This window comes from Maylandia zebra, linkage group LG8, assembly GCF_041146795.1.
Source record: "Maylandia zebra isolate NMK-2024a linkage group LG8, Mzebra_GT3a, whole genome shotgun sequence".
NCBI lineage: Eukaryota > Metazoa > Chordata > Actinopteri > Cichliformes > Cichlidae > Maylandia > Maylandia zebra.
The window spans coordinates 20670894-20696440 of NC_135174.1; the positions used below are offsets into that span (position 1 = coordinate 20670894).

General features: G+C 43.9%; 1 protein-coding gene across 10 annotated transcripts in view; it reads right to left on the minus strand.

Annotated features, from left to right (window-relative positions):
* LOC101467118 (C-terminal-binding protein 2) overlaps window positions 1–25547 on the minus strand; it is a 94332-nt gene that overhangs the window by 3747 nt on the left and 65038 nt on the right. For 9 of the 10 annotated variants that reach the window (XM_012921849.3, XM_012921850.4, XM_076887584.1 and 6 more), the window contains 6 exons: window positions 16100–16254; window positions 12225–12369; window positions 9522–9728; window positions 3513–3727; window positions 2052–2182; window positions 291–418 (listed from right to left, as the gene is read on the minus strand). In XM_012921849.3, coding sequence (XP_012777303.1) covers window positions 291–418; window positions 2052–2182; window positions 3513–3727; window positions 9522–9728; window positions 12225–12369; window positions 16100–16254 — 981 coding nt within the window. Of the gene's footprint in view, window positions 1–290; window positions 419–2051; window positions 2183–3512; window positions 3728–9521; window positions 9729–12224; window positions 12370–16099; window positions 16255–24660; window positions 25454–25547 lie in introns of those variants that run through there. The other variant, XM_012921853.5, reaches the window with a different exon arrangement.

The window sequence follows — 25547 nt, forward strand, 5'->3', positions numbered from 1 at the left end:
GACCATTTAACAATCAGTTTTTTAAATTCTTTTTTTTGGCCAGGGTGGCGGCAAGGCCAGCCCCCGAGAGCCACTCTGTGTCGTGAAGCTAAGGATAACATCAATTAAGAGGTCCAGATCTAATAAAGGCTGCCGAGGGTCTATTGAAGTGGAAATGTGACATCTGGGAAAGAAAAGACGTGCAACAGGTCACGCGGGAGACTGCACCGAGGCGCGGGCCTCCATAATGAAGCCGTGGATGTTTAGTTTCGATGGATGTTGGACAACAAAATTGAAACGCGGCGGCTTACCGGTGATGGCTCTTCGGATCTCGGTAGCTGCGGCCTCCCTCATTTCCAGTGAGGCCTGCTCGCTGTACCAGGCTGTGTGTGGCGTGCAGATCAGGTTTGGAGCATCTTTCAGTGGGCCCTGAGCAAAACTACAGCACACAGTCAAATTAATACAGTATGCACATTTTCTCCAACAAGCACATGATGACAGAATTATATTAAAACTAACATCAATAACAGGCTGTACCGGATGTTGTGGAGGGCTTCACTAATTAACTTATAAAGAAATACAAACGTAGAATTAATTATTTTTATTTTGAGGCCAATGACAAAACATATTCTTGTATATCAAAACCATCTGATACTGTAACTATTTCTTTTCCTTTAAAAACTATTTGTGTACAGTTTACATGACAGTTGTCTGGAAATATGGCCAGTGGGGTAAAATGTCAGATCCTGTTATTCACAGATGCCACCATCTTCTTCCTGCTGCTTTGATACTTCCTTTCTGTCAGCCTCTTTCCTCTCAGGAGACTCACAAAAACAGATCAGCATCAACTCCCTCCTCCCCCTCCATCATCCTTGTAACACCTAGCCTGGTTCTCTGCGTGTAAGCTTTGCAACGCGTCAGCAGCGTCCTGAAATCGGTGTCATGCCGCATGGGATGGAGGTCCAAAGTTATGAAACGCTCCCCCGTTGACATGCTGGGTTAGCGGAGCATGAGTTCCAGATTCATCGGGTTCAGTTTCAGCCTTCTTGAGCAGCCACTCAACTGAGCAGCTGTCCAGAAATAATCAGCCTCCAAACTCTCTGACTGCCCCCGACGTGTGAACAACACAACACCAGTTACCCGCTGAGACGGAAAACACGGATCTTAGGATGGTGGAGAAGTGGGACGCGTACCAAGCTGTTTGCCTTCTGATGAAAGCAGTTCGTAGCTCAAAGCTAAAACACGGTGTCAAATCATAAGGGGAACAGGTGAGCTTTGGGAAATAAATCTGAAATTATTTCATTTACAATTATTTCAGACTGGTTACCCAGTGTCACCAGTATAGTTCATGATGAAGCTGTTACCAGATTTTCCAATTATTCATATCACCAGTACTTAACTGAATTAATTTGTTTATAATTGACAACAAAAGTAACAAGTGTCAAGATGTCATTTGAATAGTTATTAAATCAATTCAGCAGTACTTGTAACTCATTCATTCATTTGCCAAAATGAAGAAATTATAGATTTATTGATTATACTTCAAATTAAGCTGTACACTTTCACTCTTAATTAGCTGATTGCATGTTATGACACACTTACTGATGCCTTTTCACCTAGTTTTGGCCTTTCACCACTTTGCCCCTGGCACTTTCTCACGAATAAAGCGTAAGGAAAAATGTCCAAGAAGGTCTGTTTTAATAATCCTGTATAAATATGGTCTTTTCTTGGGTTATCGTTGTGTTTGGATACCAAAAAATGGAGATTATTCACCTCTTTTTGCACCTCTATTCAAACTCAAGCATACACCTGTACCTTTAAATGTTTTTAACTTGCTCTGACAAGAATAAATCCAGCTCTCCATCTCCTCAATTCTATTACACACAGGGCCCTGAAGGATCCTTTTAGAAGCACATGATTTCTCTTTTATCTCATTATAACTATATCTGCCATTGTTCCTGCCTGTCTGTCTATCTCTTAAAGGTTTTCTGTTTCTTTGTCTTTCCCTTCCTACACACCCATCACTTTGCTTGCCTATATCTGTCCAGGATTTGGCACATGTGTGCATTTACCTGAAGGGCTCGGTCTCATGGACGTCTAAGGCAGCTCCGCGTATCCTTCCCTCCTTTAACGCCTGGGCCAGAGCTTTCTCATCCACCAGACCTCCCCGTGCAGTATTGACCAAGAATGCACCCTGACGCATCTGTAGTGCAAAAGGCATGCAAACACAAACAAGTCAACACTAGGCACAGATGAAGCCAGCTTTTTTACAGCTCATGTATGGACTTTTGTGTGTATGCCAGCCTGGCAGGCAAATGAATGTGTTTGATCTAAAAGAGAGCATCAATCTGGATTATATGTCTTAAGACATATTAAACAGGACATAAATTGAGAAGAAGGAATAAAATGGTGACATCTCTGTTTCACCTGACACCTGAAAGATCTAGGAGACAGAAAGGCAACTGGGACAAATGCTGTCAGATGTGGGATATAGAGCAGGCTTTGTTCAAACCAAGGAGATGAAATGAAGGACGAGGGATGAGCTGAAAGATGAAGTAGCACCGCCACCCCTTGCTGCTTACCGGGGGGGAGAAAATAAGGCACAACAAAAAGTGTATGAGGGAGGAAGAAGAAAAAAATCAAATGAATATGCTCAGAAGAAAGTAATCCCTTAATGTTGACAAAAGCTGAAATCCAGGGGCATGAAAAGCCTTTACGCTGGCAGGCAGTCTTTTATTAGGCCTTGGTGGTTTTGACACACAGAAAATACACAAACATGCACACACACGTTTCCACTTTAAACGTTAAGAGCCACTGCCAAATTCTGGGTGAGGAAAGACAGAAAAGTGTTCTTTCATTGCAGCACTTAAGAGGCAGCTGAGAATCTTGTGCTTTGGAAAAGACACAGAGTTAACTGGGTTAGGCTATTACCCTACACCCACTCCTCTTCATCTCCTCACATACTGTAACTCAGGAAGAATGGAGCGCGAGGGACAAGACAAAGAGAGAGAGAGAGTGTGTCACAGTGCGGGGTGATATTGACAGAAGGAAGATGCGTCCCCAGCTTGTGCAGTTCCTCAGCTGCCCTGCAGGTGTCACCCCAGGCAGTGCCTCAGAGTGCAGTTATTGACTCAGAGAGCAGCACTTTCCCCTCACACTGTGCAGCCTAGTCGATATATTTGCTGTAGCCGTGGGCTGGCACTAATTGCATTTGACAGAGCAAAGGAATGAATTTGTGTCCAGCTTTGGTGGAGCTTAAGATAAAGAGCAGGGAATGTACAGGCAGGAAGGCTGCTGCTGTTTCCAGTCCTTTTTTTCTTCTTCCTGCTTTCTCTTTCTGCCAGATATAATGCTCTTTAGGACAGACACTAGGCTGACAGAGTAATAATATACCAGCATCTCGACTTGTCTACCTGCTAGATAGCACCGCATTAAGCCCACATCAGGTCACAGCTGTTCAATGGGATGTTCAGCTCTGTCTGGGTGACACGTGTGCGGGCGACGCGTGTCTGTGTTTGTTTTGAGTAATGCACCTGTTTGATGGTGAAGTCGTTGATGAGGTGATGGTTGTGTTCGTTCAGGTTGCAGTGCAGGGAGACGCAGTCGCTCTGGTAGAGCAGGTCCTGCAGGGTGTAGACGCGCTGGACGCCCAGCGAGCGCTCCAGGCCGTCCTGCAGATAGGGGTCGTAGAAGATGACGTTGAAGCCGAAAACCTTGGCTCGCACTGCAACCGCCTGGCCCGAACGACCTGGGGACACAAACAAAGAGTTTATAAAGTTTGTCAACGTGCTCAAAGACACAGAGGGATTTCTCGTACGTTAACAGAGCGTGTCTTCTCCAGAAAAAGCCAGGCAAGTTCAAAAGTTGCACTGTTAAATACCAGTTCACTGATCATTTACATGTCTTGTTAACTATTAACTCTTTAAGTAGTCTTCCGAAATAGTTCTCCAGGCTTCTTAAAGGACATTCAAAGCTCTTCTTTGGATGTTGGCTGCCTTTTGTTCTGTTCGCTGTCAAAATAATCCCACACTGCTTCAGTAATGTTGAGGTCCGACCGCTCCATGGTTTGTGTGTGTTTTCTATCCAGGTATGCTTTTACTGAATTGGCAGTGTGTTTCGGGATCACTGTCATGTCACAAAATTAAACTGCTCAGATGCCTTCCAGATGGTATTGCATAGTAGCCAAAATTTGACGGTACATTTCTGTGTTCATAATACCATCAATTTTGACAAGATCCCCAACACCACTGGTTCATCTTGGTTCATCATACCATAAGACCTGTTTCCAGTTCTTGTGTAATTTGTCATATCTCAGCCTTTTCTGTTTCCCTTGCTTAAGTCTTCTTGACAACCACCCCTTCCATTGAGACCATCCCAAAAGGTTGATTCTGATCATCTGGATGTAGCGTTTTCAGTGGGTGAGTGCACGATGACTGAAACTAGCACCACTGAACAATGGGCTGGGAGGTCAGTTGTTGATCAATGGTCATGAGAATTTGCACATTAATGATCAAGGAACTGACCTCCCAGCCCATCGTTCATTCAGTGATGTTAGTTTCAGTCATTGTGCAATGCACTGTTTATAAGGTTGGGGAAACCTGCAGTCAGCTGAGACTGAAGAAGTCACTTGGATGAGTGACGAAATGTTTCTCCCACTGAAAACACTACATCCAGATTGGGATTTACTTACTTGGATGATTGAGCATGCATCAAGACGTATTAGACCATCTACTAGTTTGTAGACATGTATCAAAAAAGATGTAGGACGTAGAATTGCGTCCGCAGTGTTTTCTATCTAACATTCACACTCCAGTGAACTCATTGGGTTCAGTATCTTGCACTCACAATATCATTATGCAGAGGAGGACCAGGGATTGAACCACGAATCTTCCAATTAGTATGGGAACTCCACAACCTTCTAAGCCACAGCCATCCACCACTCTAACCCTTTGAAGACACACTGCAAACAATGCAGAGATATAAGTTTTTGTCTTATAGCTCTTCAGAAACCACCTTGCCAATCCAAAAAAAGGGGGGAATAGGTTTTATTATTGTGATAGAATACTATTGACAAACTGCCTAAAGATACAATTTAAAATGAGTTCTTTGCTAAATTGAGCACTGGCTCATCCCCTGATTTGAGTGCTTTTTTATGCTTGAACGATAAAAAAAGAGAAAATAATCAAGTACAAGTTCTGACCTGAAAATGAGCGAAAAAGAAGCCAATGTCTAAAAAAAACTTCACAAAAAATAAACCTTTCATTCTTCTAATAGTAACAGGATGTCACTTGAACATCTTTCATGTTGCAACAGCCTTTTCATGTCGGCTTTATTATATTAAAGTTGTGAAAAAGGCTACTTTTAATATCACTAAGGGAAAAAAGGCTTACGATGAAGACAAGGAGCTATGATGAAAAAATTAAAAAACAACAAGAACAAACAAACAAAGGGCCTCATTCACCGTGTGTGCTTTTAAATTTGTGCACAAAATAAGCACTCAAACAAAAGTCAGGTTTGTGGATCGTGCAAAAGCAGCCAATTTTACTCTTACTATCGTGTGCACGTTAGAGAATCACTGTAAATCAGCAGGTGCACGCACGTTACTTGCAGTCAGCATACTTCCGTGGCCCCATTTTTCTCTATATAAGGAAACGTGTTTGCCTAGAGGCGGATCACAGAGAAAGCTGTGAAGCTGTTCTAAGAGAAAAAAGGTCACTTAAGCAAAAAAAAAGTTGTGGACTGAGGAAACATAATGTCTAAGGTGGAAACTGGAAAGACACACCAAGAGACTCGGGTTGCAATCACTGAAGCGGTAAATCCTTGACGCACAGACCGTGACTTAGATATAAGAAAAAAGCTTAAGATACAAGTTTATGGAAAAAGGAATAACCGACCAGATTATACAAACATCCGTAAGTAGGACATTGTTGAAACAGTGGCGAGGTGACGGCGATGACGTCCAGCAAGGATGAAAGGCAACGGATTTGTGTTTATTTTATGTAATTGGCCACTGCCTTAATAAATTAAAGGTTTTTTAAGTGTTTTAAGTCAGTTTTAACCTGCTAAGCATTTAGTTAAAACATGTATGTTTATATTTTCTAAGTCTGAGGCAGCTCTACGTTCGTTTGCCGTGCACCAACCACTTCAGGCACGAAAACACGGATGGATCCCGGATTTGTGAGTAAAACATTTGTTTGTGCTGATTAGGCACACGTTTGTGCAAACACACTGTTTGTGAATGAGGCCCAATGTGAGGTGAAGTTGTGAGACAGTGAATCAGAAACTGAATGTGCAGCATTCGAGCCTCTCCCTCTGTCTCTCACAGCCATTTGTTGTGTAGGATGCGAGTCTCCACTCTGTTGGCTGGAGACGCCAGTTTCTGCTCTGCAGCAGCAGCTGAGAGAGAGAGAGGGACAGAGTAATGGAGAGGTGGATGTTGCTGCTCGTAAAAAGGATCGATAAGGTCCTTTACACTCTCAAGGTCCCCTCTTTGTGATCGAGCATTATATCCTGCTCTTACACTCCACAGCTGAAGAGAATCACTCCTTCTCTTCTTCTCCTTCAATGTCAGCCGATAAGAGACGTGCAATGCTAAAGACCCAGATATAGCTGCAGCTATCGCACAATAAAACTACAAATTTTGCGATGATCACAGTTGCGCACTTTACTTTTCTTCGAGTGATTCATCTGTCCATTTCTTTCTGCTAACGTTACTTTTCCTAATTTTCACAGGCCACGTTTGACACAACACAGAGCGTGGGTGTGAGCTGCTGTAAGTGCAAGCTAAAAAAGCGATGCAGCAGTAAAGGAATCAATTTTTTAAAAAGATTTTTCTTGTCAGTTTGAAACAGACCAGGTCATCCTGCAGCTGCAGTACGATGTGATTTACTAAACCTTTTGGAGCAGCTGTGGAAAGTTGGATCATCACTTCTTCTGCAATGATTTCTTCTCCCTCTCTGATTGTTGGAAAATGTCTGCAAAGAACTGGGTTTAAAGAGAAACTAGATCTACACAATCTTGATTTACAATGAGATCAGTTAACAGCTGAAGTTTTTGGCATCTAAAAATACCTCTAACTTTGTTGCACTGGGAAAAAAAGAATTTGTATTTTTTTTGTGCGGATTTTTCCTTTAATATGTCAGCTCCTCTGTCGTCTCTATTTCTAAGCCTCGCCCTCCCGTCCCACACTTATCAATGCCACATGCAACGAAAACCAGGGGGTCTGCCACCCACTCAGGTGGATCTGAACATTTTGATCTCTGTCATTTCACTCTCGACTCGGCAGCAGATGTTTGCTTTGCATTGCAAATTTTTCTGCTGACAAAGGTTTCAGATTCTGCAGTAAAACACGAGGCTGAAGCACCAATTCTTGAAATCAGCCCTGTCTCACCCAACAGTGAAGAGGCAAACATGGTGGCAATTGGCCAAGAGGTCAACGTTTTTTTTTTTAAAAAACATTGTTTCAAAAGTCCTTGTGCACAGCAGGCAGATTATCTCTGTTTTTACAAAAGGAACCAGGCGACATCACAATATCACTGGAGATATTTTCCATATTCTGCAAAGAGATGCAACAAGTGCAAAATCCAATAACGTGCAATACGGTTATTTGTTCTCTTTAGCTTTCAAATACTTGTCAGTTGTGTCTGTGTGCAATTTGGCGCAGGCGGGTAGTGCGCAATCGTCTGAAAACAGCTGCCTGCTTCATGTGGAGATGATACTGATCATAGTGGTGAGAGTGAACTAAACCTAATCACTCAAATAAACTGGTTTGAGTGATTAGACTTTTCACTGTGAGCAACTTCAAGATGGATGTAATGGGATTCTGTTAATTAAAAATTTAAGTGAGTACAGTTAGCATAGAAAAATGTGCAACTACCAGAGGCTGTCAAAAAGTCCTTATTTACCTTGCGATTGTGTCTCTTAAAACATGGAAGCATAATTTTGGCGGTTGGATATTCAGTTTTTATGTTTCCTTGACACATAATCGGCTAATGTTGCAGAAATATGTGGGAAGGATTAGACTTGGGTAATGAATTCCAACATTTTTTCATCGGTCCTCATCTGCATCTGCTGCAGTATCAACACTGTCTTTGCACGGCTAATTTGATTTGACCAACTGGAAATGCTAAATATGCAAGTGGAATTTTCTTTGTTTTGAATTTGCTTTGAGACGTTTCAAGAGAAAGTAATTATACTTGTCTGCAATCACTTTTAGTATAAGATGCAACATTTAAAAATATCATTTTTAGGGGAATATAATGTGTTAAAAATGTTGTTTTGCATTTAGTAACTAAAATGGCATTTCAAGCTTATCACACTGAACCCTGATGATCATTTAAGCCTTCATTCATATAAAAATGCTGATTAAAGGTATCTTAGATGTCTCTTCCCAGACTAACATATTCCCCAAATTCCAAAGTTGAAAATGAGTTTTTTATCAGATCAAATTTAGTTGATAGGATTATCCTGGATATTTACTGGAGGTAGATAGGCAGACCACAGCTACTTGGTTACATTTACATATGAGAAATAACAGAATAATTCACAACTAAAAGGCTTGAACTTATTTTTGAGAAGAAGATCAAATGGTTGGTTGTTTGGTACTTCAAGTCCTCGAGTCTACTGTCACCCCAGAGCTAGAGGGGTTTTTTTTCAGTCTGTGTATTTGCCGACAGTTGTGCAGCTGGCTGAATATGCAGAGTCCTAGAAACCAACGCCAAGAGGTCTTCGATGTCCCCAACCTCCCACTGACAATGGATATTGTTTTGGAGACAGCTTGAGCCAGAAAGACCAGCAGAGGAGGCTGGAAATGGGAGGACTGGATGAGGAAGGGAGAGACAGGGGGGAGAAATCTTCCCTGCCAGGACCCGCTGTTCAGGCACAGTTAGTCCAGGCAGCTGTCTGGGACCTGTAGAGGAGGAAGGAGGTTGTGTGTTTGTGTGTGTGTGGGGGGGGGGGGGTGTATGTGGACAGAGAGATAAGGTGGCACTCAGGAAAGGCTTGTGAGAAGACAGAGCATCTGTCGGCCCGGTGATGTTGTGACAGGGCAGAGTGACGCACAAACACACACAATCACCACTAAAACAGGTGCAGAGAGGGAATCAAGTCAGAACACACACACAAACACACAGAGGAAGAATCTAGTCTGCCATGAGGCCTGATCATGGCAGGGCAAGATGTCGAGGGACCGTGGTGACAGAGAAGAAGAGTTGAAAACAGAAGAAGAGAGTATAATAGAGATATAATGGTGAGCATTAAAGCAGTGGGATGAGAACAGTGAGGCAGAGAGAGGAAGTCAGCCCGCAGGGAGGCGAAACAGACAACCTTGAGATAATCTGTGGGACGGGCAGAGGGTGAAAAATAACCTTATCAGAGCAGGAAAACAGAAGGCACACTGAGTGGTGAGAGGATATGAAAGCACAAAAGTGGAAGCAACGGAAGGGGGAGTAAATTAAAAAAAAACATGATAAAAATAAGAGGAAAAAGCAAGAGAAGGAGCCAGAAAAAGGCTAAAAGAGGAAAGCGAATAACTGAATATTCACCAAAACCGATGAGACCCAGGGTTTCGCCACGTATGCGGGCGGCACCGGATGCCACCTCCCGGATTTGCTCCACGCTCTGGACTCGCGTGCCCTCCCGCAGAGCCTGGTAGAGCCAGGTGTTCCGCCGGTAAAGGTTGAGGATGTGGCACAAGGTCGAGTCTGCCGTCTCCTCCACAGCTGCCGAGGGAATGTTGCACACGGCAATGCCTAAAGATAGAACAGTAAACACACACAAGGCAGAAGGGTTGAAAAGCACATTAAAGACGTATGTGACACGTGAAATATGAGTACAGAGGGAGATTTTATTGTCCAGGGCGAAAAAACCAACATGGGTCACTATGATTTCTGATATTCATGGTCAGCATCTCAAGGGAGTGTGAAAATGACATCAGAATATGTCGGCTTCATTGGAGCGTGACCTCCAGCACGCATTGCAGCCGAGGATGAAACAGACCGGTGGATTTGGTGTGCCGGATTGATGTTTTTCATGTACCAGTCAGTCTACATTCCAACACTCGCTTACGGTCATGAGATCTGGGTCATGACCAAAAGAGTAAGGTCACGAATAAAAGCAGATGAAAATAGTTTCTTTTGTAGGGTGGCTGGGATCAGTCTTGGAGATAGAGTGAGGACCTTGGACATACAGAACCTGCTAGAGAGATTATACATCTAGCCTAGTCTGGGAATCTCAGGATCCCACAGGAGTAACTGAAACGTGTTGCTGGAGATAAGGACGACTAGAATACTCTGCTTAGGCAGCTGCCACCCCTAACCTCACTTTAGACAAGTAGAAGATGATGGATACGTGAATGGATATTATGTACTATAACACAGGTCATATATTATAAAAACTTCAAAGGAAGCTTTTGGTCCAAAAGTATATTTTATTATATTTACCCATATAGGGGTGATATCTTCTGTAGATCTTCTGGGTCGGGGATGAGTTCCTGCCCCAAGTGGAGGAGTTCAAGTATCTCGGGGTCTTGTTCGCGAGTGATGGGAGAAGGGAGCCGGAGATCGACAGACGGATTGGGGCTGCAGCTGCAGTAATGCGGATGCTGCACCGGTCCGTCGTGGTGAAGAGGGAGCTGAGTGTAAAAGCGAAGCTCTCAATTTACCGGTCGATCTACGTCCCTACCCTCACCTATGGCCACGAGCTGTGGGTAGTGACCGAAAGAACGAGATCGCGGATACAAGCGGCAGAAATGAGCTTCCTCCGAAGGGTGGCTGGCCTCTCCCTTAGAGATAGGGTGAGAAGTTTGGCCATCCGGGAGGGGCTCAGAGTAGAGCCGCTGCTCCTCCACATCGAAAGGAGCCAGCTGAGGTGGTTCGGGCATCTGACAAGGATGCCCCCTGGGCGCCTCCTGGGTGAGGTGTTCCAGGCATGTCCCACCGGGAGGAGGCCCCGGGGCAGACCCAGGACACGCTGGAGAGATTATATCTCTCGGCTGGCCTGGGAACGCCTTGGTATTCCCCCGGATAAGCTGGAGGAGGTGGCTGGGGAGAGGGAGGTCTGGGCCTCTTTGCTTAGGCTGCTGCCCCCGCGACAGGCCAGAGGAAAAACATGAAAAGTTGATAATGGTGTGAACTGATCCCTTAATAACTTGGGTTATCTTTAATTAGGTCTATATTTGGGCAACGTAATCAGTATTCCAAACATCACCTGCTAAACGTCAATAATAATATGAAGATACACACGTAAATATGTAAAGTCAAGATCTTATCCAGTGCAGTGTTCATAATTTTGTTCCTTTCAGCCGATATACAGGCCTGACCTTGTGGTATTACCTTGCCGTTTCCTCCAACAACACAGACTACTTTTTTTTCTCTGTTCTAACACTTAAGCACTTCTGCCTGCCCTCATTCTCCTCCTAATGTCCTCATCTCACTCTGTATCTCGGAATAACAGCGCAGTCGTCTCTAGACAGCAAAAAATAGACCGAGCCTGCTCAATCAATGGCCCCTTTTTTCTTCTCCCCGAGAACAGCCGTCATATCAGCGCCGCCTTCTCCAGGCACGATAGCTTTTGACTCCTGTGTTGCAAGGCAGAGCGCCTTCGGTGAGTGGGTGGCAGTTAGACACAGTATCTCATATTGGCAGGGAAATGGCAGCTTTGTCAACTGTAAGAGCTTTTTGAGCCACCAGCCTGCTGATATAAGCCTGGGTGGTGTTTCAGGGAGAAAACTGAACTCTTCTCCTTCCCCGTGTGTCTTTTACTCTGTCTCTTTGAACATTCTGGCTCACAGCGGGATGTCTGCACTTCATCTGACTATTTATTCAGCCTTTGATACTATTCAGAAAAAATCCATACAGTAAAAACAAGGAAACGGTATACGTGGTATTCGAAGTAGTCCGCTTTAGGGACAACGACTATTAGCTCTATTTCATCGCTGCTTTTCTTTTAGATGGTCAGTCCAATTTTAACGCTGCGATGTGATGAATCTTCCCTTCAAGATTCACCTAAATCTGATTACAGGCACCTGAGGTATCGTTTGTCATTAACAGGCAAACAAACGATCAAACAAGCAAATCAGCAGACCTGCTCCCTCACAAGAAATCAATGCGACGCAGGATAGTCGTATCAAAGGAGCACAAAACACATTAGAGCTTTGCTCAGATGTAGAAAAAGAGGCTGTTACACGAGCACAGATGTGGAGAAGAAAATGATTATGATTTAGTAGCCGCTATTTAAAGAGTTCATACCCAGCTCTCCAGCAGCCTTTATGTCAATGTTGTCGTAGCCGCTGCCGATGCGGATGATGATGCGTAGAGCTTTGAACTTTTCCAGGTCCTCTCTGGTCAGGGTGATGGTGTGGTACATCATGGCACCCACTGCCTCATTAAGCACCTGCAGACACATGTATTCATAAAATTTTGCATGACACAACTGAATGAAATGCTTTTCCCTCCTTAATCTGTGTCTTCCGTTGGCCAGTTTACTCGTTTGCTCATGCAAAACACGGCTATTAAATCCACTTGGGGATACAAGAGCTCATGACAATCACACTGTCGCATTCCTTTCAGAGATGCTGTGAAAATCACACGCCTGCCGTGACTTCCGACATTTGTGAACATTATAGATTTCACATCGAGGGGGAACTACAGACATCACATGGCCGCGAGCAACACTGACACATTGTCCATTTAACAGACCTGCACTGGAAGTAGAAACAGTCATTATATTGTTTTGCGGGGGCTCAGTTCTGCACGGTATTCACAATTGCACCAAGAGCGTTTACGGACACAAGATCTGGATAAGTGACTGGATAGAGAGGTACTGATTGCAGGATAAGCCTTATAAATTAAATAGAATAATAGAATTAAAATAGCCCCATTACAAAGAAAGTAACTAATTTACTACCCAGACTGTACCGCTCTGTATTTCAGGCTTCAAAATTTCCCGATTCCTGGGAATGTATCCCGCATTTGCCCTAGTAGCTTGTGTCTCCAAAAGTTGATTCTATTCATCTGGATGTAGCGTTTTCAGTGGGAGAAGATGAACAGAATCAACTTTTGGAGATTTACTTACTTGGATGATTGAGAATGCATCAAGACTAGTAGCTTGTGGTTATTTCTTCCAAATGTTCTTACCTGCTGTACTCATGCATTGAGTAAAATTTTAGGCTGCGCAAACTCCAGCTTAAAGATGCATGTCAGCTAAGTGTAAGTGAAAGTGGTTGTTACTTATTTTAAAGCAGGTAAAGGTCAAAACTAACTGTGCTTTTAAACAACCACATGGTGGCGTTGTTGAATCTACCTACCCAAAGGCAATCCATTCAAGTTAAATAAAAAAGAATAAATAAAAACAATCTTAAGATGTACCAAGTGAAACATTTCCCAAAAAAGTCTGAATTCTGTCACCTTGGACGGGGGGGGGACAATCACTGTGAAATGCTGCTCATGCTGCTCCTCTGCCACTTAACGTGGACAAGGTGACCTGGCCTATGATGTGGATCTAAACTATTCCCCTTCCGTATCAGCCCCGGCCCCTGTCAGCGCCTAAATAACAGCTCTACATTCACCTCCAGCCAAGCTGCATTAGCTTTCCTGTGATTAGTAGATTAGCTCTGAATTTCCATACTGCTTTTATTAGAGCAGTGTCCTGGACAGGCCTTCCAGATATTAGTTCAAGGTTAAAACACTCCTTACACGCACATGCGCGACCGGCCAAAATGCACACATACATAATTGTCTCCCTCTGCGCTGATCCTGAAGGTCTTGTGTTGTTTTTGAGCTGGGGGAAGGAATCTTCTAGCCTGATTGTAGTTGATGTTAATGGAAACTCTGACCTCAGCTACATCCCCCTCTCCACTGTAACCAAACCCTTATCGCTTTAAGGATCTATCATTTCTTATGACGCCTGGACTTTTCTGACAAGGCACAAAGCCCGTGCTTCACATTTAGCCTGGCTGAGCAAAAGATAGACTGTTTCAAGGGAGTTTTGATTTGGTGATGTGCACACTGTAGTGCACACTCCTAGCTTCTAGGAGGGGGACTTTATGGCAATGAAGTCATCCCGTGAGTGATCCGCAGGGATGTTGTGCTGCTCAAACTGTTGCTTCATAAAACTACAGACTACTTAAAACTTCTTACAACGAAGGTGGCTTAGCATTTTGCAGGACAGCGTCACAAAATACTGTGAAATATGTCATAACACAACAAGCTCTGACCCCACTGGCCATTGTACCTTCAAAATCCACTTTAGCAGTGCATCGATTCCACAAAATCTTTCAATACTTCTAAAACAAATCCGTCCACACGAGATGTGCTGATTTTACAGAAGACTACATGCCAGGTCCAGCCGCTTAGGTCAGAGGGAGGTTACCAGTTTTCCTGGTTGCAGCCTCAGTGCTTATCTAAAGCAACGTGGCTTCTTGCACATTTACCCCAGTCCCCCACCTAAATAGTGAAATAGCAGCAAGAAAGCAAAAAAAGTTATGTCTTAGTGCCAAAGAATAAACAGATGTTAACCAGTATGTCCACTAAACTAGTCTGACACCTGGTTCCTCCAGTATGCACCTTAAACTGTTTTCGTGCAAGAGCCTGAACCTCCTAAATGCCCCCATTCATCCTTGTGTGTGTGTGTAACAGATAAAGCACAGCATTTAATATGTGAATGTGAATGGGTGAAGTACTTTAACAACAGAAAAGTGCTATAAATATCTATATAACCCCATTTAGGGTTTATTAAAGGATTTACTGCTTTGAAAATTTATTGTTTCTTATAAATGGAAAATAGTAAACATTTGCTGATATTGTGAAGACTTTCTATTCACAGTTTAACTAATGACGCGAGTCGACAACACGCAATGTATGGCTCCCCCCCCCCCCTGCATTTTAGAGATTGAACTGTTAACTGAACACAGTATCATAATTTTTCCATCTATCATCTTTTAGTTACATTAAGAGTCATTAGCTGCAAGCCCCAAGCTTAACACCTCTTTTGGATGATCACAGTCAGGCGGCGCACAAAGTAATAGGCCAATATTGACTCCCTGCCATATGGGCTCTCATCCAACTTTTACAAGCCACATGTGGTTATGAGGCGCGACGACTGTGACAAAGACGAGGGATCAGAGACCTTGGATTATGATGCTGGAGCGCAGGTGCTGCATACAGGATTTGGTCTCACTGAAGTGGTATTGTAACTTGATCTTGATTGGTATTTGCCTGTGTGCTTTATTGTATCCCTATCACTTGAGAAAAAAGAGGATTACCAGGTAGAAGACTTCACATAACCTTAGGCAACTTTCATATTCAATCCTCGGCCAATCTTTTCCATAAGATTTTTTTTATTTTTATTGTTGTCTAGTGTATATGTACGGGAGTGTGGCAGCTGCTGTCCGCCCTGACAACATTGAACTGAAACTCCCAGAGTTATCAACACTGCATCTTCGCATCCATGCTGCAGAAAGCAGAGATTGGACATTTTCAATCTATACCGCCCCTCTGGGTATCTAGACTGCAAGTTATTATTGCAAACTGCTGAATATGCTTGCGAGGTGAACATTACAATCATGTTTTTCCTGATAAGGCAGTGTTAAAACAAACAAAAAGCTACCCACTTTCCCCCCTTCTCCTCACCGCCCAAGGTCTTTGATTGAATTGATCTCTATGCAAATGCTTCTTTTTTAATATGTCCCATTTTCATAAAAACAGCGCGATGGAAGATATAGCAGCCCTCACTCTGTCTGCAGATGAAGAGATAGCACTTGGGTGATACCCATTTCTGTGGCCATATATTGTTTTGTAACCACGGCGCTGCATAAAAAGCAATAAAGAGCCTCTACAAGCCAATGTAATTACACCGCATCCCCGCTGTACGAGATTCTCTATTAGAACAATGGCACTGATATAGGCGTTACAGTCAGTGCTACAAAGTGACATTAAATCATAATGAAGCCACTATATTTTAACTGGCAGGTGTGTATGAGGCCAATATAACGCACTTCACATATCAGCGCTATAGAAAAAGGAAGAGGGAGATATGAGTGACGGGTAAATTCCGTCTCTCCATCAAGGTTCAGCTGCGATGTGGAAGACACTGAAAGTGAACTACGGTGCGTGCGTCTTCCTACCTTCTCGTGGATCTCCTGCGTGGACTGAGCATCACAGAAGGCAACGGTTGCTAAGTCTTTAAGGATGGGCATCTCCACGGTGCAATCACGCCCGTCCAGCAGGGCCACCAACGGGCGGGGATGCATGGGCCCGTTCATGATTTGAGGCCGAATACCTGGAGAGATACATTCAAGAAGAGGAAAGATTATTTTAAACAGAAAAGGTATTAAGAAAGTAGCTTTCAAAATCAGGAAAGATGAAATCCAAATAAAATATAAAATGTAACTATCACTAAATTGCAGTCTTCACTCAGTTAATCAACACTCAGATAACAATCATCTGCTGTGTGTATGCATGTGTGCACTTGTGTGTGCTGATTAGGATGTAGCAGGAAGCGGGGCTTCTCCGAACTAACAAAAGTTGCTCAATAAATCAATGCGCCTACTCAAGACTGGATTAGAAGACGGGCTCACTTGCAGGAATCCTCTGGGTCTGGCTCTCAAACGCACACAGAAACATTTACATACACTGACACAGATAGGCGAATGCAAGCAGACAGTTTCACACAATCATATGAAGGGGAACAAATTCCCCTGTGTGCATACTGACACGCACACTTTGGTCGTTCTCTTTTACCAGTTAAAAAACGGCAGTGTGAGTGGAACCAGCTGCTGTGGAACAGGGGTGAAAAAAAAGAAGAAGAAAAGAGAAACACTGTGAGGACACCTTTAGAAATGCCTCATAAGAGCAATGCATCATTGAAATGAAGAGCATTGGAGAAAACGCTACAAGCCTGAAACAAACTCGGAAGCGACTCGCAGCTGCACTTCGGCACACTTGACAAAGTGCGTGTCGTAACTCGGGTTTCTGTCGCCGCTCGGCTCTTTCTCCTCTCCTTACTCGCTACTTTTCTCACTTGAAGTAAAATGAGTCAAGAGAAGCCGAACTCCCCAGCGGGATCGACCTTCTCACACATCCCACTGAAGAGGACGTGTCGCGCTTCGAAGACAGACAATTACCAGCCCCTGCTTCATACAATGTTAACAAGTGAGGAGCATCAATATTCATGCTTCCCTCAGATGCTGGCCTGTGGACGGAGAGACTTTAGAAGAAGCAAAACTGCTCCTTGCTAAGAAACAGCATCGCAACACTGCACAGGTCACCATATTCACCCCGACAACAAGATCCCCTGCGGATGTTTCCCTGTGACTTCACGACATCATGTTTCTTATCTAGGTTTGCTGCTAAGATCTGTATCGGGATGCTCATGCATGACCTCACTCTGTGCACGCACTAGTGTATGCATAGCTCTCAAAGTTATCCTGAAGATTACAATGACGCCATGCGATAAGGAGCAGGGTGGAGAAAGGGAAAGGAGAGCAAAGGTGGAGGAGGTCTCATTAGGGCAGTGCTCTTTGGGATTACAGCACACAGCATTGGGACCGATATAGGTGAGATAAGGAGATTTAAGATGAGATGTGTGTGTGCACAAACAAGTTAAAATGCACAGTGAGAAAAACAACAGGTGGGAGGGGAGGAGGGGGGAAGAAAAAGAGGAGCGATTCAGAGAAGAGTGAAATTAAAATGTAAAACAAGGAAGCATAAAACCAGACTAAACACTGCCTGTTAGCTTAAAGAGCTCCCAGGAGACTTATCAGGGGAGAAGGAGGCTGAAAGGAGAAGGAACACATAAACGACAGCAGAGACGCAGAGAAAGCCCAGCTGACAGAAAGCGAGCAGTCCAGCAGTGTAGCCTCTTAGGGCAGGGGGGGAGGATTGTAGCGAAGATGTCGTCTCCGTGCGCCTTCCGCCTGTTGTCATGGTGATCACTTAACAGGCTTTGGCTGCCAGTTTTAATGCACTTTATTTTTGGCACCGCCGGCATCTGCGCCATGAGTTGGGGTCGGAGGCGCAAACGGCCGTATCCACCCCACTCTTGCGGTGCAAAGGGCGGAGGAGATGTTTTCTCCCCTGACATACAGACAGCCGCCTCCTCCCCTCTCCCTCCGCCTCCTCATCTCAAGCCTTCCATCAAACGCCTCCGTTGCTTCCTACCTCCTTATCAGGCTCCCTGTTCAAGACAGCTGACATGACGGTGGGAAAGGTGAGGCTTACCAGCTTGGCTGTCGCATCTGTATGTGACAGCTTGTTGAATATTAATAGAGGCAGCTGGTAAAGACTGGGCAGCAGTGGTCAAAAACATCAACACCAAACTGGCGAGGGTGTGTCAGAAACACTCCACGAATGGTGGTTGATCGATCGAGTGAAACAAATGACTGGATTGTTTGTAATGTCATTGTAAACTGAACACGTCTGGGTTTTGGACTGTTGAAAGTTATGTAAGAGGCCAGTAATAAGTCATTTCCAAATACTTTGGCTTATTTTTCTTCCCAAAAATCACACAAACTCTATTCAAGCTTATTCTATTCAAGATTTTCTTACATGTCCACTAGAGGGCAGAAGAAAACATCTCACAACTATCAATAAAAGTTGTTAACAAATAGTCTATCATAGGTGGCAACATTAGGATTCAGCAGATGTATTTAGTTGCTGATGAGCTTTTATTCTTGCTCAGAGTCAAGGTGCAAATGTGCACTAAAGTAAAAACAATAACCTAAAACAGGCTAAAAACTAAATGCCACTTGTTACTTGTCACTGATTCAGAGATATGAAGAAAAATACTGATTATGGCTTCTCCCTGCTTCATCCTACCAGTGTGTACTTGTATCTAACAATTATTGGCGCACAGTGTGTGTGCACGTTAGAGAAGCTGTAGATGAAGCAGTAGGAGAGAGGAGTGGTTGACAGGCTGTGTGAAACCCTTAGGCAGAAGTTAGATAGGCTGAACTCCATGAATCATCCACTGGGTTCCTCTGACCTTTCAGTCTCTTACTCAGTCTCTTAATCTCCCTCTTGTCGACTTCTTCCTCTGCTACATTTTAAAGTATCGTTGGCACTGTTGTATTTTCGCAGATCTCTCCCTGTATGATAGCATCTTCTGACAGCTCCTCTTTGCTGCCGATGTCTAGCCCTGAGTGACTGTTTGCTCACTGCGCATCTCATTTTCTTTTTCTCCCTTTTCACATAAATTCCTCCCCGACCTCTGCTATCATTCCTCAGCTGTCTTTCAGTAATCACTGCCCCTCCTTTCTCTGTCATTCTTTCACCTCAACTGTCATTTCTTTTCCTCCATTTTCTATTCCGACCCTCAATTCCAGTTGGTCTGTCTGTCTATAAGCCGAAGCGCGCATGTCCTCCTGTGTGACAGATTGATTCTTACACTGTTGATTTTGATGGAGAGGATATGATATATTCAGGCAGGGAAAGCAGGGAGGTGACAGGCAACACTCCCTCTGTGTTAAATTGACAGCAAGTACATCAAACCAGTCTCGACCGGAACCGCTGGGTTTGTCAGCTGCACAACACCACAACACCCGTTTCTGATAGGTGATGCGTTCATGACACCTTTCTCACCACCTCTTTTCTCCGTGGTGATACTCAACAGCATCCCTGTGCTCTGTGCATCTATAACAAGTCTGTACCAATCTAAATTAAGTAGAATATAGAATTGTGTGTGTTTAGATGTGTTCATACATCTGACAATTTAAAGCTTCATATTTAAGTCACAATAATGGATGGGGAGTAATAGTCTCGTAACCAGGCAACAACGCCCGGGGCTAGAAAATGAGGGCAACGCAGAAGTGCCTGAAAGTATCCACTTCCTCGAGTGTCCACTCGAGGCTGGCTTCAAAAGCGCTAATAAACTCTCGTGTTAAAATAAACATGTTCACAGGCTGTTTCAAAAGACAGTTTTCACGTCAATAGTTAATTTTCTCCTTCGTAACATCCTTGATATGAGGGTTTCTGTTTCGCCATCTTGGTTGCAAAAAATGGATGTGATGAGGAGGGACGGGTCTGGCACCCATTAGCTACCGACGTGGGATTGACAAGATGATAGCCAATGTGGTTTCATGCCATTTTGAAATGTGACATGAAAAAGATGTTCAAAATAGGAATAATTTTTTACTCAATCTACAGGTATCGCCACCTGGTGGCGGCAGTTTGTAAAGGGTCTCTTTTTACTGCCTGAGTGGTGCCTTACGGGGTATTTTTCATGTAACCTTCTTATTTTTCAGTTAATGTACATTTGAAAGTACATTCAAGAAGTCTGGTCCTGAGAATTCATAATGGGATTTCATCAACCAATGAGGGATGGAATGGAGTGACTATCATTTATATACAAACTATGCAAATAGTCGGGGTTTAAAAAACTTAACATCGATCTAAAGGCTTTTTGGCTTGCAAATTATGGGTGAAAAGGTAGTAAAAATCCCCTCTAAAGTGCCATAAACTAGAATAATTTTGTGCTTTGAAGCCACCAGCAGTTTTCTCAAGATTACGATTTACTGTCAACCTCCAATTTATCTTTTATCTCAGCATGAATTTAACTCTTTGGAACAAGACATTCTCAGTGAGAGGCACTGCAAGCCTTGGAAACAAGCTTTAACCTCCACTGTGACAAGCACTCTCTAAGCTCACTTGTTTTAACAGCTGTGCAACACCTTTTCAGAGGCAACAGGCAGGAGTAAAACAGCATTTTCAGCAGGTCTACCATGTTCTCTGCAGGTTTACGTCCTGGCGCCTTGGCAAACGCGGCCGCTGGCCACCTGACTGCAAACAGCCAGAGGATTTGAACTGAAGCATGAGCACAGACTTTCATACGGTGCACCAAATCTCAACAAATGTGTTAAGTGAAGGGCAGGGGATTGTGGAGTATTGGAGGTAATGTCAGAGCCGCAGGAGGCAGAGTGCTCTTAATTTCACTCACTCCTCCATTAATTAATCTCCCTCATTTCCTTTCCTCCTAGTTCTTGCGTCCTCTGCTTGCCGCTTAACTGTTGCCAGGCTGCAAATGCATGCGCGTGAGATGTTTAGGGATGAATTAATTTTCTTTGAGGGGGGCAGCTGCTGTTGTGGGTTTACCTGCCAAAGGAAATAATGCATGTGATGCATGTTCACACGCATACACACCTCCTGCTGTGGTGTAATATGTGTAATGATAGATTTGGGGCTGTAACTAATGATTTTCTTCATTGGTGATTAATTATTTGATTTTCTTCAACTATTTAATTAATTGCAAATCTTCGACATGTCAAAAATTAGCGACATAAGTGACATTTTCTTATTTAATTTAACCACTAATCTAAAAACATTTAATTTACAGCCTGATAGATACGACACTGTTCTGTACAGGTATCCATGGTTTATCTGCTGGTTATATTATTCAATTAAATACCTCTGCTTTGTGATTACTATACTTTTGGAATGAAACTAACACACAAACACATCTAAAATAATTCTCCCTGCTAAAAGCACAGACATATTTATCATGAGGGCTCCAAGACGCTGAAAGACGAGCCTTGAAATGATTTTTTTTAAAGACATCCATGGCTGCTAGATATTATGTTACTAAAGTCTTTTTAATTCCCTGTAATAAAATGTGGGGGCTCAGTTAGCGGTCTAAAAACAGAACATTTTTCTCAATTAGATTGCACACCAGTTGTGGAAAATGAGAACTGGGTCACAATGGAAATTATTTTGGAAATCTAGGCCTCCAGTAAAAAAGCTTAAAACCACTTGATGTAGAATTCCAAACTTCATAAGATCAGTGTTTTTCCTCTTTCTTTTTTTCCAGTAATCTTACTCAGTATTTAAATCTGTATTTAAATTCTAATCATTCCTTTAGACAAATACAACCCTAACTCAGTCCGGGCTGGAGGCTGCGGTTTCTGAGCCAGAAACACTTAGTCAGAGTCTGGCAGCAGGAAGTAGCAGAGCGGCGTACCGGGAGATGAGGCCAGTGTTTCCATTATGTGGTGAAGGGAGCTAGGAGTCTTATCCTACCACTGGCCTCTGCTGCTGGTGCTATGTTGCCTCCAGTGAGGGGAAGGGGGACTAGAGGGGCAACGGGGAAATGAGAAATTAAAATCAAGAGAAGAGCAGAGAAACAGAAGTCACTTTAGTGCTAATGAGAGACAAGCCCTCCGCCATACTATAATCATCTTCTGCCACAGGTTACCTAGCAACCCCAAGCTGCTGTTTGCAGGTGGCTCCATCTCAACAACAAGGTTGGGTGGGGGTTGCTGCTGACCGCTAACTGTTACAGCCATTTACTGTGCCACCCTGAGCTAACACATGACCCATATACTTTCCCTGCTAAGCCCAAAAGGAGCAGGCTGCGTGTGAGAGGTGGGGCATGTCGATGGTGGCGAGAGAAGGGTTATAAAATGGTCACGTAACGCCTGCTTTACATGCGCGCTTTGATATTAGAGATTAGATGAAACTTTATTAATCCCTCGGGTGGGTTCCTCCGGGAAATTCAGTTCCAAACCATATGAACATGTGGTTTCATTTGGACTTTCCCAGGCTGGCAAAATAGTTGACAATCTACCTTTACGTTTAGCGGAAACAGTTGCCGTTTAAATAATTTAAACACTCTAAAGAAAATATGGAGCCATTTTGACAAGGATTTCGTTTTGATTTAAATTCAAATTACAATCAAATCATTGCTGATTTTCTTGGCAAAAACGATTCTACAAATCATTCAGGTCACATGCGCCACACAATAAATCAAGACTGAATGCCTTTTTTGGCTATTATAAAAGAAACATGTCACTCGCAGTGGATTGCTTCAGCTGTTCTTAATTAAAGATAATTCTCCCAGAAACTTGCCAAAAAGGCCAAACAAAAACCTAGTGCTGTAGTAAATCTCACGTCCTCACTGCAAATTGGCATCTCTACTGTGAGTTAGGGAAAAAATGAAAAAGTTTTAGACAACTCTGAGAAGAAAGTTGAATCTTTTTTTTTTATATATATTAGTGGAACAATCTTGTCACGATTGTCTCTCAGGTTTGACGTTCCGGTTAAAATTTTCATGCAAATCATATTAATAATTTACTGATTCCCTACATAACCTGACTTTAGGCACAACCCCGCTGCTTGCATTTCCTAACAGTACATGCCAAATCACCCACAGAGTGCAAAACAGCATCAACCAAAATAGAGGCCTACAGTGGTGCACACACTATGTAGGCCAACTTTATGTTACAAATGTTTTACAGGCACCGAGAGGCCAGCATGTATACCCTATACCTGACTATAAATACTACTTTTCTTTTTGATAAATCTTATAGTTATGGCTGGATCAGGTGATGCTTACCCCTCAGTTACACTGTAATAGACCTAGGCTGCTGAGTGCTTCCTATGATGAACTGAGCCTTTCTTCTTCACTCACCTCTTTTCACTTTTATACCACTCTGCATTTATACAAGCAACTGAGGTGATCTGCTAGAAACCAAAGCAACTAAAAGGAGGTTGCAGTTGCAGCCAGTTGGGCAATACACATTTTTCCCTCATGACTGATAGTTAAGGTGGGCAATTCTTGAGCAATGTGATGTCACATGAGAAAACTCTACAGAGGAAAGCCAGAGCACATAGGATGGTCTGCTGTGTACCAGATGCACTTTAATTGGTAACAAATTAATTAGGAAGAAGATTCTAAACCACATTCATGTTCAACAAAAGGCCTTCAAACCACATTTCCATGCTGTAAATGTTCTTGTAGAGGAAAAGGTTGCAAAGGCAAAGTGAGATTTTTATGAAAACGTTGACATGAGGGTCGATAGTATGTAACTGGGAGGTAATGAATGGGACAGCAAACCTTGGTGAACAGCCAGGAGGTTGCTGCGAGGTAAAGGAGAAGCTTGCTGTGCACAGGTTACAGTGCTGTTAGGTCAAACAACACTTTGTGTTCCTCACTTAAGTTTCCCTCCATTTCACATGGCGCTTGTACTTTTACTTACGTGTGCACATAAAACCTGTCTAGAACACACGCAGACCCAAAGTCTGCCCGTGACAGCACGAGGTCATTGCATGAGTTGTAGTAGTTGAAGAGAGCGGGTGTGGAGGGCGGGCATAAGCACCCTTTGTTGGCAGCCTCCTCCCTGCCCTTCCCTCCCTTCACTTCCCCAAAAGTAGCACACAAAGGCCACTTGTCCTCCGCTGCCAGTGCCCCACCCCTGTCACCACCCGGCTGCCCGCCACACCAATCCATCCCCTGCCAAGAAAATGAGCGCACGGCTGTTTTAAATGGTACCCTCTGTGTGCACTGGCGGGCCGGAGCTCGCACTCCACTGCGGGACAAAAGCGAGTGTCAACAGCATCCATGGCAGAACCACGCCGGACCTCCCATTACCTCCCCTTCCTCTCTCTTTTTCCCGCTCTTTTATTCTTCGGCGTTGCCCTGAGCTACAAAGTGCAACTCTGAGCCCAAGACTGCAGAGGCAGCAAAAACCTAGTAAGCCCAGTTCAGCAGCACAAGTAACAGACCCCGAAATGACTACTCCTTACCGGGCACGCAATGCATCCACACACATACACACACACTCTAAAACACTGCTCCCCTCCTCTCCTCTTACCCATACTCCCTCTACCCCTCCCCATTCACCTACTTCCCTCCCACCTCCCACATGCCAGACTTTATTAGACATCCAGAAGAGAAAACAGGAAACATGCTGCTTGCCTGGAAAATGTTGTCTCCACATTATTCGTTTTTAAAGGCTATGCATCACAGCGAAAGCAGGAGATGACTGAGGCGAGTAGGGAGTGGAAAAAACAAAAAACACAAAAAAAGGAAAGTGAAGGACCCTCTGCAATCATCCATGGAGGGTACCCCCCCCCTCCACTTCTTCCTCTTCTCCTCCTCCTCCACTCCTCTAACCCCCCTCCCCCTTCCCCTGGAGTTGCTCCTCTCGGTCTGGCCCTGTTGGTGAGGGGAAGGGGTCTCTGCGGTGCGGGCTCTCACTAAGCCCCTGGCTGCATCATCTTTAGTCCATGCCTTTGAGGGCAGGGAGAAAAGCACCATACACCCGCGGCGTCCTTATATGCACGCTTACTCACACACGCTGAGGTCAGAGCTGATGATCGGATGGTAGCAGGACGGAGAAAGACGGGGGCAGGAGCTTTTGTCCTTTTCTCTTTTCCTTTTTTAAATCTCCCAGGAAGAAAAGGCTGCTGCGGTCGGGGAACGCAGTAGCTGGAAACTCTCTCGCTGCTTCCTCTGCTGTCAGCTGCGCAACATTTATTCGCTTTGCGTGTCTCTCTATCGCTCTCTCTCCTTAGCTTTTTTTCTCCTGCCTTTGTCTTAGCAGATAATAAACCAGAAGCTGCAGAAAAAAAGACCTTGCATCGGGGAAAAGAGAGGAAAAAAAAAAGATCTGTCTAAATCAGACGTGCCAGCTTGGACATACAGAGCTGGACTCTCTGGGCTTGCACAATTTACGGCTGTGTTCAGTTCACTTCACAGGATCCACACGCATAACACACTCAAGCACAATTCCTCCTCCCTTTTTTCCTCCTCCTGCCTCTCCACTTTTTTATGTTTTATTTCTGATCTGGACTCCATGGTGT